General features: G+C 40.6%; 1 protein-coding gene across 1 annotated transcript in view; it reads left to right on the forward strand.

Moving 5' to 3' along the window:
* The first annotated feature begins 3,738 nt into the window (after positions 1-3,738).
* The window catches only part of lin9 (lin-9 DREAM MuvB core complex component), a 57,280-nt gene continuing 44,415 nt past the window's right edge, over positions 3,739-16,603 (forward strand). The window contains exons 1-5 of the mRNA XM_061986720.2: positions 3,739-3,855; positions 8,044-8,076; positions 13,908-13,999; positions 14,081-14,185; positions 14,279-14,409. Of these exons, the coding sequence (XP_061842704.1) occupies positions 3,825-3,855; positions 8,044-8,076; positions 13,908-13,999; positions 14,081-14,185; positions 14,279-14,409 (392 nt within the window). The 5' untranslated portion in view covers positions 3,739-3,824. The remainder of the gene's footprint in view (positions 3,856-8,043; positions 8,077-13,907; positions 14,000-14,080; positions 14,186-14,278; positions 14,410-16,603) is intronic.

Raw genomic sequence — 16,603 nt, forward strand, 5'->3', positions numbered from 1 at the left:
TTTTATCAGACTGCAGTCAGCAATAACAAAGGTATCACTGACGATTATTGATGAATACTTAGGCCTATTACGCTGCTGTGTTTCAACGTTGGTCATTATGTTGGTACTTGGTGGAAAAAAGTTAGAAAAACTGCATTATAGCAGTGGTTCTCCAACTCGTGGTACACCAAAGAATCAATTAAACATTTAAACACAGTGTTACTGTTCAAACTGTGTAATATATGACATATACTTCTTGAAATAAAATATCTGCTTTGTTTTTTATAAATACTTAGGCCTATTACGCTGCTGTGTTTCAATGTTGGTCGTTATGTTGGTACTTGGTGGAAAAAAGTTAGAGAAACTGCGATTACAGCAGTGGTTCTCCAACTTGTGGTACGCTAAATAATTAAACATTTAAACACAGTGTTACTGTTCAAACTGTGTTTAATATATTTCTTAAAATAAAACCTCTGCCTTGTTTTTGATGAATACATAGGTCTGTTACGCTACTGTGTTTCAATGTTGGTACTTGGTGGAAAAAAGTTTAACAAACTGCATTACAGCAGTGGTTCTCCAACTCGTGGTACACCAAATAATTAAACATTTAAACACAGTGTTACTGTTCAAACTGTGGGTAATATAGTACATATACTTCTTAAAATAAAACCTCTGCCTTGTTTTTGATGAATACTTAGGCCTATTACGCTACTGTGTTTCAATGTTGGTCATTATGTTGGTACTTGTTGGAAAAAAGTTGGAGAAACTGCATTACAGCAGTGGTTCTCCAACTTGTGGTACACCAAATAATTAAACATTTAAACACAGTGTTACTGTTCAAACTGTGTGTAATATATTACATATACTTAACATAAAACCTCTGCCTTGTTTTTGATGAATACTTGGGCCTATTACGCTACTGTGTTTCAATGTTGGTCATTATGTTGGTACTTGTTGGAAAAAAGTTTGAGAAACTGCGATTACAGCAGTGGTTCTCCAACTTGTGGTACGCCAAATAATCACTTAAACATAGTGTTACTGTTCAAACTGTGTAATATATTACATATACTTAACATAAAACCTCTGCCTTATTTTTGATGAATACTTAGGCCTATTACGCTGCTGTGTTTCAATGTTGGTACTTGGTGGAAAAAAGTTAGAGAAACTGTGATTACAGCAGTGGTACGCCAAATAATTAAACATTTAAACACAGTGTTACTGTTCAAACTGTGTGTAATATAGTACATATACTTTTTAAAATAAAACCTCTGCCTTGTTTTTGATGAATACTTAGGCCTATTACGCTACTGTGTTTCAATGTTGGTCATTATGTTGGTACTTGTTAGAAAAAAGTTTGAGAAACTGCGATTACAGCAGTGGTTCTCCAACTTGTGGTACGCCAAATAACTTAAACATAGTGTTACTGTTCAAACTGTGTAATATATTACATGTACTTCTTAAAATAAAACCTCTGCTTGGTTTTTGATGAATACTTAGGCCTATTTCGCTACTGTTTCAATGTTGGTACTTGGTGGTGTAACAAATAATATTTCTATTATATAGGCTTTACTTTGCATTTTAATTAACGTGGGATTATTTTTTGTATTTAGAAATAATAGTACCAACTTTTTTTTTTTTTTTCTCCGACATTTGTGGCACTGGCGTGGCGCCCCCTGATGGACGGCGCCCTTAGCATTTGCCTATACGGCCTATGCCACGGGCCGGCCCTGATATATTACCAGAGGTGTGGACTCGAGTCACATGACTTGGACTCGAGTCAGACTCGAGTCATGAATTTGATGACTTTAGACTCGACTTGACAAAATGTAAAAAGACTTGCAACTCGACTTAGACTTTAACATCAATGACTTGTGACTTCACTTGGACTTGAGCCTTTTGAATTGACATGACTTGACATGACTTGCTACTTTCCCCAAAACCCTAAGATGAAAAAGTTATTCGGGAGCGCTCCGTATTTTTCATTGTGTACTTGTCTATCAGCGTTGCGTGTGTCAGCTGGTGTGCTCTCAGTACAACAGCCAATCAAATTAGATCTACTTTGTTTTCATCACACAGCATTCATCCAATCAAATTGCAGGACAACCAAGGAAGAAGACATGTCCAAACCACACGCCAGTGAACAAAAAATGATACCTAAAATAATTTTGTTTGGGTATAAAAATTACGAGGTGGTCAACACAAAACGGTTTGCAGTATGCAACACATGCGGTTCGAAAATTACTGATGGAGAGGCAACAACTTCCAACTTCGTCCGGCATTTGAAGTTGCACAAAGAACGGTAAGTTTTGAATGTAAGATAACGTTTATTGGCTAAGTAACGTGACTTTTATTTGCTGTGTAGTTAAATCAGTGAGGCTGTAAACTAGCTCACTGCTAACGTTATAACGTTATTGCAAACACGGGAATCTGTTGCAGTTCACTACCTTATTCATACTTTTTGTTCAGTGATTTTTTTTAAGCAGGGTTACGTTAGTCAATATATCACACGTAACGTTAGACGGCGGTCAGCAGCACCGCGTATTTTAGCCACCTAAAAAAAGACAAAAATAGTCAAATAAAGGTCAGTTAAAATGTATACTATATTGTGAATATGTGTACCGTTTTAGCTAGCTTTCTGACATACTGTTGGTTGTTTACCTCAGCGGTCCCCAACCACCGGGCCGCGGCCCGGTACTGGTCCGTGGATCGATTGGTATCGGGCCGCACAAGAAATAATTTTTTTTTCTTTTCTTTTTTTTAATTAAATCAACATAAAAAACACAAGATACACTTACAAGTAGCGCACCAACCCAAAACAACTCTCTCCCCCCTTTTGTTCTGGGCATTGAACATGAAGACTCTTCCTTCACTGTTCCGAGTGGCCATGAGAGTCTTGGCAGTGCCTGCCTCCGGTGCTCCAGTGGAGCGAGTTTTCAGCCATGGTGGCATCATACTACGCCCCCATCGTGCACAAATGACTGACAAGACTCTTGGCTAATTTGGTCTTTTGCAAATGCAATGCAGCATAGGGCCCTGACATATAAAAAGTACAACTTTTTTTGTTATGTTCACGTATATGTCATGTTTTTTTCAATGTTAACACTTTTGTACAAATAAGTACATTTGCACTTTATTTTTCAATGTGTTTGTTCTGTAAAGGAATGAGTTAATGTTTAAAATGACTATTATGAAGTGCAATGTCAGCACAATTTTCTTTCCTGCAATTTAAAATGCACTTGTTTTAATAAATAAATACAGCGTTTGAAAAGCATACACAATCTGTGTTAATATATTAGCCTGTGGTTAAAAGGACTTGAAAGGACTCGAAACTCAAAATGCAGGACTTAGGACTTGACTTGAGACTTTCCAGTCTTGACTTTGGACTTGACTCGGGGCTTGCCTGTCTTGACTCGGGACTTGACTCGGACTTGAGGGCAAAGACTTGAGACTTACTTGTGACTTGCAAAACAATGACTTGGTCCCACCTCTGTATATTACATATACTTCTTAAAATGATGAATACTTAGGCCTATTACGCTACTGTGTTTCAACGTTGGTCATTATGGCGGTACTTGGACAAGGCAAGTGTTTTCTGAGAAGGGACAAGCGGTAAAAAAAAAAATGGATGGATGGACAAGAGCAAAATGTAAACACATGCCATTTGTGGTTCCGGGGTCCACACCCAGGAGCTCCGTAGTCCATATTGGACTGACTCATTCAAGTAATATAACCGTACATAATGTTATTTGAACAATGCCGGTTTAGGCGGTTTGTGTCCGCCGACTCGTCCCGACCCAGAATGCATTTTGACGATCTCTTTGAAAAAGCGGCGCGGCTGATTCAAGATGGCGGAGATGGAGCAGCTGTTGGACGAGAGTGAGTAACATCGCACACATTAACACGCTTTTTCCTCCTCGTATCGGCACTATAACCTCGTCCCTGGTGTTGTTAACACGCGGTGGTGGATAAACCGCTCTCTGTCATACCCCCCCGGCCGTTTTTCACTTAAGTTTGTAAAGTCTTTTTTTATTTCCCCCCCCCACGTAGTAAACACCGGTCTGGCCGTGGATGCTAACTAGTTAGCTTCGGGAGCTAACGAAGGCTAACAGAGTTCAGCAAGTTTCTTTAAACAAACACCGTTAGCTTAGCCGCCCGCTAACAAAACAATCTCCATATCTTCCTTTTACTTGCTTAAACCCACCGCGCCGACGACGTGTCGTACTAGTGTGGGGTTTTCATTGGAAATGACTATTATTTTATCGTGTATTACAAAGCAGGTATTGCTGCAAAACGTCACTGAACGTTATGGTGCTAATGTTTACATCCATTTTATACCGCTTGTCCCTTTTTGGGGGGTTTCATTTACCACAATTCACCGAGCTGTCGTCATAATGTTCCCCGCGCTTGACAGCTCTCGCCGCCGGGGCGTAGGCCTCCGCCTTCGGTCACCTAGCTTGGAGTTCATCTGTAAACAAACAATGTGTGAAGGCTCCGATTCATAGTTCCCATTCAAAAATGAATCGGCCATTTCCAAAATGTTTCAACCTATTCAAACTAGGGCTGCAACTAACGATTGATTTGATAATCGATTAACCTGTCGATTATTACTTCGATTAATAATCGGATAAAAGAGACAACATTTCTATCCTTTCCAGTATTTTATTGAAAAAAAAACAGCATACTGGCTAGGGATGTCCCGATCCAGGTTTTTGCACTTCCGATCCGATACCGATATTGTTTTTGCACATCCGATACCGATACTGACCGATGGGGCAGGGCCGACATCCGGGCAACTGAGCTACATACGGGTTCTTCGAGCCATAGCAACCTGACTGGCGTTGAAAACAAACCGTCGCCATTACTCTTTAACCGGTCGACCTGCGCTGATTAAACCCGTCATTCTGCCTCCAAAATGCCAAAAAAACGGTGTTGTTTTTGGTTGTGCAAACCACAACTGGAAACAGGGAAAACAAAGGTCGTATTTTGTTCTGCCAAAGCGTGCTAAAAGCCCACAGAGACGAGACAAATGGCTCGCAGCTTTACACCGGGAAAACGAGGACGGTTCTCACTGGAGTCCCCCAAAATCCCGGGTCGTGGTGTTCGGATTACTTCGTTTCTGGTAAATATAAGGAACAAAAATCCACCTTCTTAACCACAACTTGGCTATACCGTCCATGCTAATGTTGAACCCGTTGAATTTTTACTGAATAACGTTCGACAGCTGAAGTTGTTGTTGTTGCACAACAATAACATACGGTATAAAGGCTATTTCCAGTAATTCAGCAAATAATAAATCATAATACTGAACTGAATTTGAATGAGCTCTCTACAGATATAATAAATATACAGATATTGGTAGCCACCGTGTCATCCTTATTATCATTTATCAACATACCTTGGGTGATTTAACAATTTTTATGTGATTTATTCGTTATATAACAACCGAAGCTAACAACCGACCTGGTGCGCTTGTGAGGTAGACATAAAGATTTCCAAATTCCATGTCCATTGTGTAGGATTATCAGTCCACGCATCTGCTGGAAGGCGGTAAGGGCAGTCGTTTAATCCAACTACAAAACATTTTAACTCGTATCTTAACCTAGCCTCACTGGAAAGACTATTTACATAATCATACGCCATTTAGAACAGTTTAAAATGCAGTGAAACCTCATTAAATGCCTTTTCTGTCAATGCTGTGTTTGCTGTGAGCTGGTTTGTTTTCAACGAATTCAATATGGCGACCGCGTTGCTAGGGGATTGGAGGGCGGAAGTGACGTAGGTCCGCCCTCGCCCCATACCGATAATGGCCTATCCGAGCATGTATTAAAGTTTAAAGTTATTTAGCCTACTTAGTTGTCAGAATCATGTTGAAAAGGGTTTTAGTACTCTTGATAACAACTAGCCAGCTGAATTAGGGGAGTTTGAATAATACACAATGGTTGGTAACAAGAAACTGACCTGTTTATTCAAGGATAAAGACAAAATAGACAAAATTATACATGACAAACAGAAATGGCATCATTGAAACTAGGGCTGGGCGATATGGCCTTTTTTTAATATTGCCATATTTTAAGGCCATAATGCGATACACAATATATATCATAGTTCCCATTCCAAAATGAATCGGCCATTTCCAAAATGTTTCAACCTATTCAAACTAGGGCTTCCAACTAACGATTGATTTGATAATCGATTAATCTGTCGATTATTACTTCGATTAATAATCGGATAAAAGAGACAAACAACATTTGTATCCTTTCCAGTATTTTATTGGAAAAAAAAAACAGCATACTGGCTAGTAGAGATGCGCGGATAGGCAATTATTTCATCCGCAACCGCATCAGAAAGTCGTCAACCATCCGCAATCCACCCGATCTAACATTTGATCAGAACCGCATCCGCCCGCCATCCGCCCGCACCCGCCCGTTGTTATATATCTAATATAGACGATGCAAGGCATTAGTGAGGTTATAAAGCTTTTGCCTGTTAAAGAAAGGAGACTGATCCAATGCAGCACAGACATTCGCATACCTGCCAACTACTCCGGTTTTCCCGTAATTAGTACGGTTTTCATCAACCTATTCCGGGTTACGGTTGCAGTGATAAAAAATACGTTTTTTCATTAATTAAAAAAATTTTTTTTTTTTAAAGTTTTATTCACGAAATCGCGTAACAACAATGACAATCGACACTGCTTCCCGTAACTTCCTATCGAGCCATTCCGAATGCCTTGCGCGAGGCTATTTATAGCACCGCTGCCAAGCACGAGGCACCTGTTGCCCATTGTTTCCAAACGAGCGAACGATCATGGAATCAGCTGGAGAAAAATCGCAAACGAGTCTTGAACCAAAAAGAAAACTGCAGTCATTCCGTGAAGAATATTCAAAAGCCTATCCGGGAATAATTATCCGTTCCAAAAAGGGTGAAAACTACGCGAATTGCACCTTGTGCAGACAAGATTTTTCGATCGGACACGGAGGAATTAGCGAGGGAATGCAATACGGCTTCCACAGGCGAAAACCTTTACAAAATACTCGCGGAAGAAATAGACTATTTATTAAGCAGTGGCACAAACATTCATGTCATTTCCAAAACAGAAAGTGCAAGATTGTCAGAGACATTTTAAAACAAGCTATTAGTGCACTTTTGTGCATGATGTCCCCAACCACCGGGCCGTGGCCCGGTACCGGTCCGTGGATCGATTGGTACCGGGCCTCACAAGAATTAAAAAAAAATATACCGGTATATATTTTTTTATTTAAAAAAAAAAAAAAATTAAATCAACATAAAAAACACAAGATACACTTACAATTAGTGCACCAACCCAAAAAACCTCCCTCCCCCATTCACACTCATTCGCACAAAAGGGTTGTTTCTTTCTGTTATTAATATTTCTGGTTCCTACATTATATTTCAATATAGATCAATACAGTCTGCAGGGATACAGTCCGTAAGCACACATGATTGTATTTTTTTAAGACCATAAAAAAAAATCCAAAAAAAATCAGGAGAACACCAACGAAACAGGAAAGGTCACCAAAATAACAGCGCAAGACAGGAACTAAAGCACTACACACAGGAAACAACAACCAACTCAAAATAAGGCACAACAACCTGGTGGAGTTTAATTTTTTAACCTTTTCTGCTGGTGGTGTGCCTCTGTATTTTTTAATGAAACAAATGGCTCAAAAAAGGTTGAAAAACACTGTACTAGTCCTTCCACATTTTTCAACCGTTCCACCGTCAAAACGTTCCTCTTAAAACACGAAGTTGGAACAATTCCAGGAATTCCTTAATAGCATTTCTCATTTCAACATGTTATTACTTCAACATTTCTCCACCGATTTGAAAAATGTCAACACCGACTGTTTCAACTCATTCAGACCATTCAAGTTTGTTTTTTTTGCCATTTTCCCCAAAAAATCCCACTTTTCCCGAAATTCCCAATTTATTCTGAAATTCCCATTGAAATCAATGGGACATTCTTCAAAGTTCCACAACTTCCACATTTTTCACATTTCGAGTTGTTCTGTAAACAAATCATTTCATATGGTCTTCCCACAGGCTCTTCGGCAGAGGCGCTCGTCAGTCTAAAAGGTACGTTGGTCAGAAAATATTTTTCACGTTAGAATTCTTGTCATTCTGAAGATGGCTGCATCAGTTGTTTCTTGTTATTATTCTTCCAGTCTTTTTAACCACGTGTCAAAATATTCCTCTGTTTCTTGGTTGTATGTAAGATTAAGTCATTCCACAACTTTGGCTGTGATGCCACTGCTTCGGTGAGAGACATGAATAAGAAACTAATGAGATAGTTTTTATGTAATTTTCTAAACTGCCCTTAGAGGAGGGATGCCAAAAGTGTGGCCCAGGGGTTAAGTTTGGCATGTTGAGTCATTTGGTTTCGCCCGCCTAAGAGTAGCTCCTTAGATGTACAAAACCCAAAAGCAGTAAAGTTGGTGCGTTGTGTAAATGGTAAATAAAAACACAATACAATGATTTGCAAATCCTCCAACAAGCCATCCATTTTCCTCCGCTTATCTGAGGTCGGGTCGCGGGGGCAGCAGCCTAAGCAGAGAAGCCCAGACTTCCCTCTCCCCAGCCACTTCGTCCAGCTCCTCCCAGGGGGGACCCAGAGGCTTTCCCAGGCCAGCCGGGAGACATAGTCTTCCTAACGTGTCCTGGGTCTTCCCCGTGGTCTCCCAACGTGTCGGATGTGCCCTAAACACCTCCCTAGGGAGGCATTCGGGTGGCGTCCTGACCAGATGCCCGAACCACCTCATCTGGCTCCTCTCCATGTCAAAGACAAGATATTTAATATTCGAACTGTGAAACTTAAATTTTTTTTTGCAAATAATCTTTACCTTTTAGAATTTAATGGCAGCAACACATTGCAAAAAAAGTTGTCACATGGGCATGTTCACCACTGTGTTACATGGCCTTTCCTTTTAACAACACTCTGTAAACATTTGGGAACTGAGGAGACACATTTTTGAAGCTTTTCAGGTGGAATTCTTTCCCATTTTTGCTTGATGTACAGCTTAAGTTGTTCAACAGTCCGGGGGTCTCCGTCGTGGTATTTTAGGCTTCATAATGCGCCACACGTTTGGCCACGTCTGGACTACAGGCAGGCCAGTCTAGTACCCGCACTCTTTTACTACAAAGCAATGCTGTTGTCTTGCTGAAATAAGCAGGGGTGTCCATGAAAAAGAATGTTGCTTGGATGGCAACATATGTTGTTCCAAAACCTGTATGTACCTTTCAGCATTAATGGTGCCTTCACAGATGTGTATGTTACCCATGCCTTGGGCACTAATACACCCCCATACCATTACAGATGCTGGCTTTTCAACTTTGCGCCTATAACAGTCCGGATGGTTCTTTTCATCTTTGGTCCGGAGGACACGACGTCCACAGTTTCCAAAAACAATTTGAAATGTGGACTCGTCAGACCACATAACACTTTTCCATGGTGGTGTTTCTGGGTGTTGTTGATAAATGGCTTTGGCTTTGCATAGTAGAGTTTTAACTTGCACTTACAGATGTAGCGACGAACTGTAGTTACTGAGAAATATTCCTGAGCCCATGTGGTGATATCCTTTACACACTGATGTCGGTTTCTGACGCAGTACCGCCTGAGGGATCCAAGGTGCAGTGATTTCTCCAGATTCTCTGAACCTTTTGATGATATTACGGAGCGTAGATGGTGAAATCCCTAAATTCCTTGCAAAAGCTGGTTGAGAAATGTTGTTCTTAAACTATTTGCTCAGGCATTTGTTGACAAAGTGGTGACCCTCGCCCCGTCCTTGTTTGTGAATGACTGAGCGTTTCATGGAAGCTGCTTTTATACCCAATCATGGCACCCACCTGTTCCCAATTAGCCTGTTCACCTGTGGGATGTTCCAAATACTCACTTTTTTTTTGCCACTTGTGCCAGCTTTTTTGAAACATGTTGCAGGCATCAAATTCCAAATGAGCTAATATTTGCAAAAAATAACAGTTTTCCAGTTCGAACGTTAAGTTTATTGTCTTTGCAGTCTATTCAATTGAATATAAGTTGAACAGGATTTGTTGTATTCTCTTTTTATTTACCATTTACACAACGTGTCAGCTTCACTGCTTTTGGGGTTTGTAATACATATTAATGATGACTTTCTTTTAAGCTCAATGTTTGTGTTCTGGACAGTTATTGAGATAAGATATGAGTCTGAAAAACAAGTATCAGATGAAATGGGCTTGCATCTAAACCTTTTGATTTTAGCTCCAATACTGCATTAACTTGTGCAAAGCGGGACAGCCAGCGAACAGCTAAATGTCCCAGTAAGCACACAAGGTTGGTCTTTTCTTGTATTTTAGGGAAGTCATTTACAAAAGGAAATCAAAGTACCGTATTTTCCGCACCATAAGGCGCCCTGGGTTATAAGCCGCGCCTTCAATGAACGGCATATTTCAAAACTTTGTCCACCTATAAGCCGCCCCGCCCCGTGTTATAAGCCGCATCTAACTGCGCTAAAGGAATGTCAAAAAAACAGTCAGATAGGTCAGTCAAACTTTAATAATATATTAAAAACCAGCGTGATGTGGGCGCGCATGGAGTCGTATATCAACATGGACGGAGCTGCGTGAAAAAAGCCACCCGGCCTCTTCGCGTAAACTTACCTTAACCACTCGCTCATCTTTTCTTCATCCATTCATCCCTTCGAGTTAGCTTTTATGATGACGCCGGCTGGAAAGGTCTCTTTTGGCAAGGTCTTCCTTTTGAATATCACCATGGGTGGAAGTTTCTGGCCATTAGCATGGCAAGCTAGAACCACAGTGAAGGATGACTTCAAAAGCTTCTTCTTCTTCTTCTACGCGGGCGGGTGGTTGCTTACAGTAGAAGAAGAAGCGCTTCCTGTTCTATGGGGGCGGGTGCTTACCTTGGCGGTTGCTTGCGTAGAAGAAGAAGCACTTCCTCTTCTACGGGGAAAAAAGATGGCGGCTGTTTACCGTAGTTGCGAGACCGAAACTTTATGAAAATGAATCTTAATATTAATCCATATATAAAGCGCACCGGGTTATAAGCCGCACTGTCAGCTTTTGAGTAAATTTGTGGTTTTTAGGTGCGGCTAATAGTGCGGAAAATACGGTAGGTTACAGGCTCCTAGAAGTTTGCAGCTACACAACAGCTCAGCACACGATAGCACACAAGCTAGACATACAGTACGTGTCCTTAATTGAACGATATTGCAGTCTAAAACACATTTGTCAATATAAACATTTATCAAATCATTATATTTGCATATTACTGATGCTGTTGATGTGTGACTGTGGCAGCGGACCACAGACCATGGCGCAGCACCTGATATGTCCCCTGCTGGGACAGTCCTGCACAGTATAGGACTTAGCAGAGTTTAATGAGAAGGGACAGCAACCATTCACACCCACCATTGTTCTCTGTGTGACTACCGATAATTTCACTTGATCAAACCCTTTCTAAATTTCCACTCTGCAAAATAATACAAGTATGTATGATTCCTGCTCACATCCTATCCAATCAATATCGGGATCGTACCTGAAGATAAAAAGTTGTCATCTATTATTATTATTATTATTGGCACTAATTGTAGGAACTTTTTCATATATACAGCACAGACCAAACGTTCAGACACACCTTCTCATTCAATGCGTTTTCTTTATGTTCATGACTATTTACATTGTAGATTGTCACATCAAAACTATGAATGAACACATGTGGAGTTATGTATTTAACAAAAAAAGGTGAAATAACTATAAGCATGTTTTGTATTCTAGTTTCTTCAAAATAGCCACCCTTTGCTCTGATTACTGCCTTGCACACTCTTGGCATTCTCTCGATGAGGTAGTCACCATTTCAGGTGGCTACCTCTTGAAGCTCAACAAGAGAATGCCAAGAGTGTGCAAAGCCTGTACTGTATGTTTAGGCTCTTTGTATTTCACGCTTCAAATCACTGTTTGGTCCGTTGCCAATTGGCACATTTTCACATTATCATTTCAAGTTTGGGCACCCCTGCTTGAGAGGGTGTGACAAGGAGGAATTGCCACTATTGGCAAATGATCTGTTCATTAATTTTGGCTTCCAACATCACTTGTCTGTGTTCACACCAGTGACGTGCGGTGAGGTTGATGGCTGGTGAGGCACTGACTTCATCACAGTCAGATTTACAAACATATGAACCCTAAAGAGTATCTTATTCACCATTTGATTGGCAGCAGTTAACGGGTTATGTTTAAAAGCTCATACCAGCATTCTTCCCTGCTTGGCACTCAGCATCAAGGGTTGGAATTGGGGGTTAAATCACCAAAAATAATTCTCGGGCGCGGCGCCGCTGCTGCCCACTGCTCCCCTCACCTCCCAGGGGGTGATCAAGGGGATGGGTCAAATGCAGAGGACACATTTCACCACACCTAGTGTGTGTGACAATCATTGGTACTTTAACTTAACTTTAACTTTACACATACAAACTGTAGCACACAAAAAAGCACATTTAATTAAAAAAAACGTTATTATGGTCTTACCTTTACTTATAAATGAAGTCCATTCGCCGCTGTTGTGCTGGATTAATGCAACCGCTGACGGGAGTGTTATATCAACTAAAGCCCTCACTTCAACTTTCCACATGCAAGATTGAATCTATTTAAAAAAGTGTAACCGAGGGTTTATAAATGTCGCCTATACTGTATGAAACTACAAAATAACAAACACGGAGGCTCCAGTTTACACGAGGACCACTTTATTTACCTTCTTTCAAAAACTTCCGCTCCACTCCAACGTGTCATCACTTCCGCTCTTAGCGCCTTCAAAATAAGAGCTCAAGGCATATACTGTATAACAGCGCATAACAGGAACTTAACATCACAAAGAGGAAAGCCCATAAAAATAGGTTACAAAAGTTATTTAATAAGAAGCCAAAAAGTGCAAAAACAATAATGTTCGTGTTGGAGGAGTTGTGAATTAGATACACCTGCAGTCTGCAGGTGTACCTAATGTTGTGTCCCTGCATTCATTCACAACTCCTCCAACACGAACATTATTGTTTTTGCACTTTTTGGCTTCTTATGAAATAACTTTTTTAAATAGATTCAATCTTGCACGTGGAAAGTTTAAGTGTGGGCTTTAGTTGATATAACAATTCTACGGCGGGGGTGCAGGAGGCGGGATTACTGGAGCCTCAGCCAGTGCGTCTTTTGCAGCCGTTTTATGATCGCTCAGCACAAGAAATACTTTACACACATACAGTTGTTGACAAAATACACTGTACATTATATACCTCAGCTAACTAAACTATGGAAATGTATAATATAATTCATATAGCAATACGGTCTCACTGCACAGCAGGCCAGCAGTTAGCCGAGTCCGGAATCCATGTTGAGGCACTGAGTGACGTGCCTCAACTGGCTGCTGATCACCGCACCGTCTCTTCTCAGTATTTGAACGGCAAATGTGAAAATTCAGCGATTTTGAATAAAAATAATCTAAAACTGGTGAAGGTAAATGGAAAATAACTTTATAGTATAATCACTGGATACATATAACAATTTAATTTTTTTTTTTTCTTTTTACATTTTTTTTCTTTCCATGATGGCAGGTGAGGCCCTGCCTCACCTGCCTCTAGTGACTGCACGTCACTGGTTCACACCTATTTTCTATGTTACTGATAATGAGGTCTGTACTAAGGACGTTTTTTCTTTGACTATGTTATGTTATTAGGTAGCTAGTTAAAAACTCGCTTCAATGATTACGCTGACAAAAATGGTCAACAATGTGGTCCAAAACAATCCATTTCCGAGCGCTGACCAACCCTTTAAAAAAACTTTTTTCCAAAATCTTGGTGATACGTAGAATAGAGTGCAATGGTGCTCCATTATAATTTCAAATTGCTTGTCCATGTTCTAACTTTGACTTTCCACAGAGGGTAGTTTGTCCAACTCTCTGAATGAAAAGAACATCTTCCCAAGAGCTCACAACACCAGGGGACGTCAGTCCTCCTTCATAATAGACACGGTAAGAGACACAAAACATCCATAGCCCCCCCTGTCCCCCTGCACAATTACATTTGGTTCAACTCCATACTGGACCTGACAGCCCACCCGAGGCTCGAAGAGAAGTCGGTATGAGGAGGATCAGCCACAGCAGCGTCTTCCTTCCAGATCCCCCAGAAGAAGTCAGAGGGTCAACACCACACCACAGGTGAAAAGAACTTGGCACTATGAATTCTGTAGTACATGACTTAAAATACATTGTGTGAGTATTGAATGTGTCAATGTTGTGTTTTCTTTGCAGAAATTCACTAATTTGGTGACTCCAGATAAAAAGTCATCCCAGAGAATAGGGCTGAGGTTAAGGAACCTCCTAAAGCTGCCCAAAGCTCACAAATGGTGCATCTATGAATGGTTCTATTCCAACATTGACAGGTAAACTGGCCTTTTCACTTTCAAGTTTCAAGTTTATTCACAATACCATATAACAATTACAATAGTAGTGAAATATCATCATTTAAAGATGTTGGTACGTGAAAGGGTCCCCCAAATAAGCTAGAAGAAGCTTTTGACAGGGGGTCCAGAGGACAGTATATACAGGTAAAAGCCAGTAAATTAGAATATTTTGAAAAACTTGATTTATTTCAGTAATTGCATTCAAAAGGTGTAACTTGTACATTATATTTATTCATTGCACACAGACTGATGCATTCAAATGTTTATTTCATTTAATTTTGATGATTTGAAGTGGCAACAAATGAAAATCCAAAATTCCGTGTGTCACAAAATTAGAATATTACTTAAGGCGAATACAAAAAAGGGATTTTTAGAAATGTTGGCCAACTGAAAAGTATGAAAATGAAAAATATGAGCATGTACAATACTCAATACTTGGTTGGAGCTCCTTTTGCCTCAATTACTGCGTTAATGCGGCGTGGCATGGAGTCGATGAGTTTCTGGCACTGCTCAGGTGTTATGAGAGCCCAGGTTGCTCTGATAGTGGCCTTCAACTCTTCTGCGTTTTTGGGTCTGGCATTCTGCATCTTCCTTTTCACAATACCCCACAGATTTTCTATGGGGCTAAGGTCAGGGGAGTTGGCGGGCCAATTTAGAACAGAAATACCATGGTCTGTAAACCAGGCACGGGTAGATTTTGCGCTGTGCGGAGGCGCCAAGTCCTGTTGGAACTTGAAATCTCCATCTCCATAGAGCAGGTCAGCAGCAGGAAGCATGAAGTGCTCTAAAACTTGCTGGTAGACGGCTGTGTTGACCCTGGAACTCAGGAAACAGAGTGGACCGACACCAGCAGATGACATGGCACCCCAAACCATCACTGATGGTGGAAACTTTACACTAGACTTCAGGCAACGTGGATCCTGTGCCTCTCCTGTCTTCCTCCAGACTCTGGGACCTCGATTTCCAAAGGAAATGCAAAATTTGCATGGTTGGGTGATGGTTTGGGGTGCCATGTCATCTGCTGGTGTCGGTCCACTCTGTTTCCTGAAATCCAGGGTCAACGCAGCCGTCTACCAGCAAGTTTTAGAGCACTTCATGCTTCCTGCTGCTGACCTGCTCTATGGAGATGGAGATTTCAAGTTCCAACAGGACTTGGCGCCTGCACACAGCGCAAAATCTACCCGTGCCTGGTTTACGGACCATGGTATTTCTGTTCTAAATTGGCCCGCCAACTCCCCTGACCTTAGCCCCATAGAAAATCTGTGGGGTATTGTGAAAAGGAAGATGCAGAATGCCAGACCCAAAAACGCAGAAGAGTTGAAGGCCACTATCAGAGCAACCTGGGCTCTCATAACACCTGAGCAGTGCCAGAAACTCATCGACTCCATGCCACGCCGCATTAACGCAGTAATTGAGGCAAAAGGAGCTCCAACCAAGTATTGAGTATTGTACATGCTCATATTTTTCATTTTCATACTTTTCAGTTGGCCAACATTTCTAAAAATCCCTTTTTTGTATTAGCCTTAAGTAATATTCTAATTTTGTGACACACGGAATTTTGGATTTTCATTTGTTGCCACTTCAAATCATCAAAATTAAATGAAATAAACATTTGAATGCATCAGTCTGTGTGCAATGAATAAATATAATGTACAAGTTACACCTTTTGAATGCAATTACTGAAATAAATCAAGTTTTTCAAAATATTCTAATTTACTGGCTTTTACCTGTACATGGAATCATGAAACATGGTAGCAAGCACAACAACAAAAAACAAAAAAACAACGCTATATGATTAACACAAGATAATAGTACTAAAGCAAGCATACACATACATACATACATTCATTCAACCATGCAAAACCCAACAGTAGTCTACCCCACATGAGGCATTAAATATAGGTGGTTAATAGATAAGTTTTCAGTTTCTTTTTGAAGTTGGAGAATGGATACAGCATCTTGAGGCTCTCATTAAGCCGGTTCCAAATCTTTGGTCCCCTGCATACAACACTTCGAGCGGTACAATCCAGTAAACGATGTTTCCCTGATATCAGATCTAAGTTACGAGTGTTGTGGGCATGCTGGGGACGGTAGATAGGAACCAAGCTACAGAGCCTAAGATTCAGCCTGTAAATGACTTGATAGGTTAAACAAGCATTTTGATAAATATTGA

The sequence above is a fragment of the Nerophis lumbriciformis genome, linkage group LG26 (genome assembly GCF_033978685.3).
Source record: "Nerophis lumbriciformis linkage group LG26, RoL_Nlum_v2.1, whole genome shotgun sequence".
Classification (NCBI taxonomy): Eukaryota; Metazoa; Chordata; class Actinopteri; order Syngnathiformes; family Syngnathidae; genus Nerophis; species Nerophis lumbriciformis.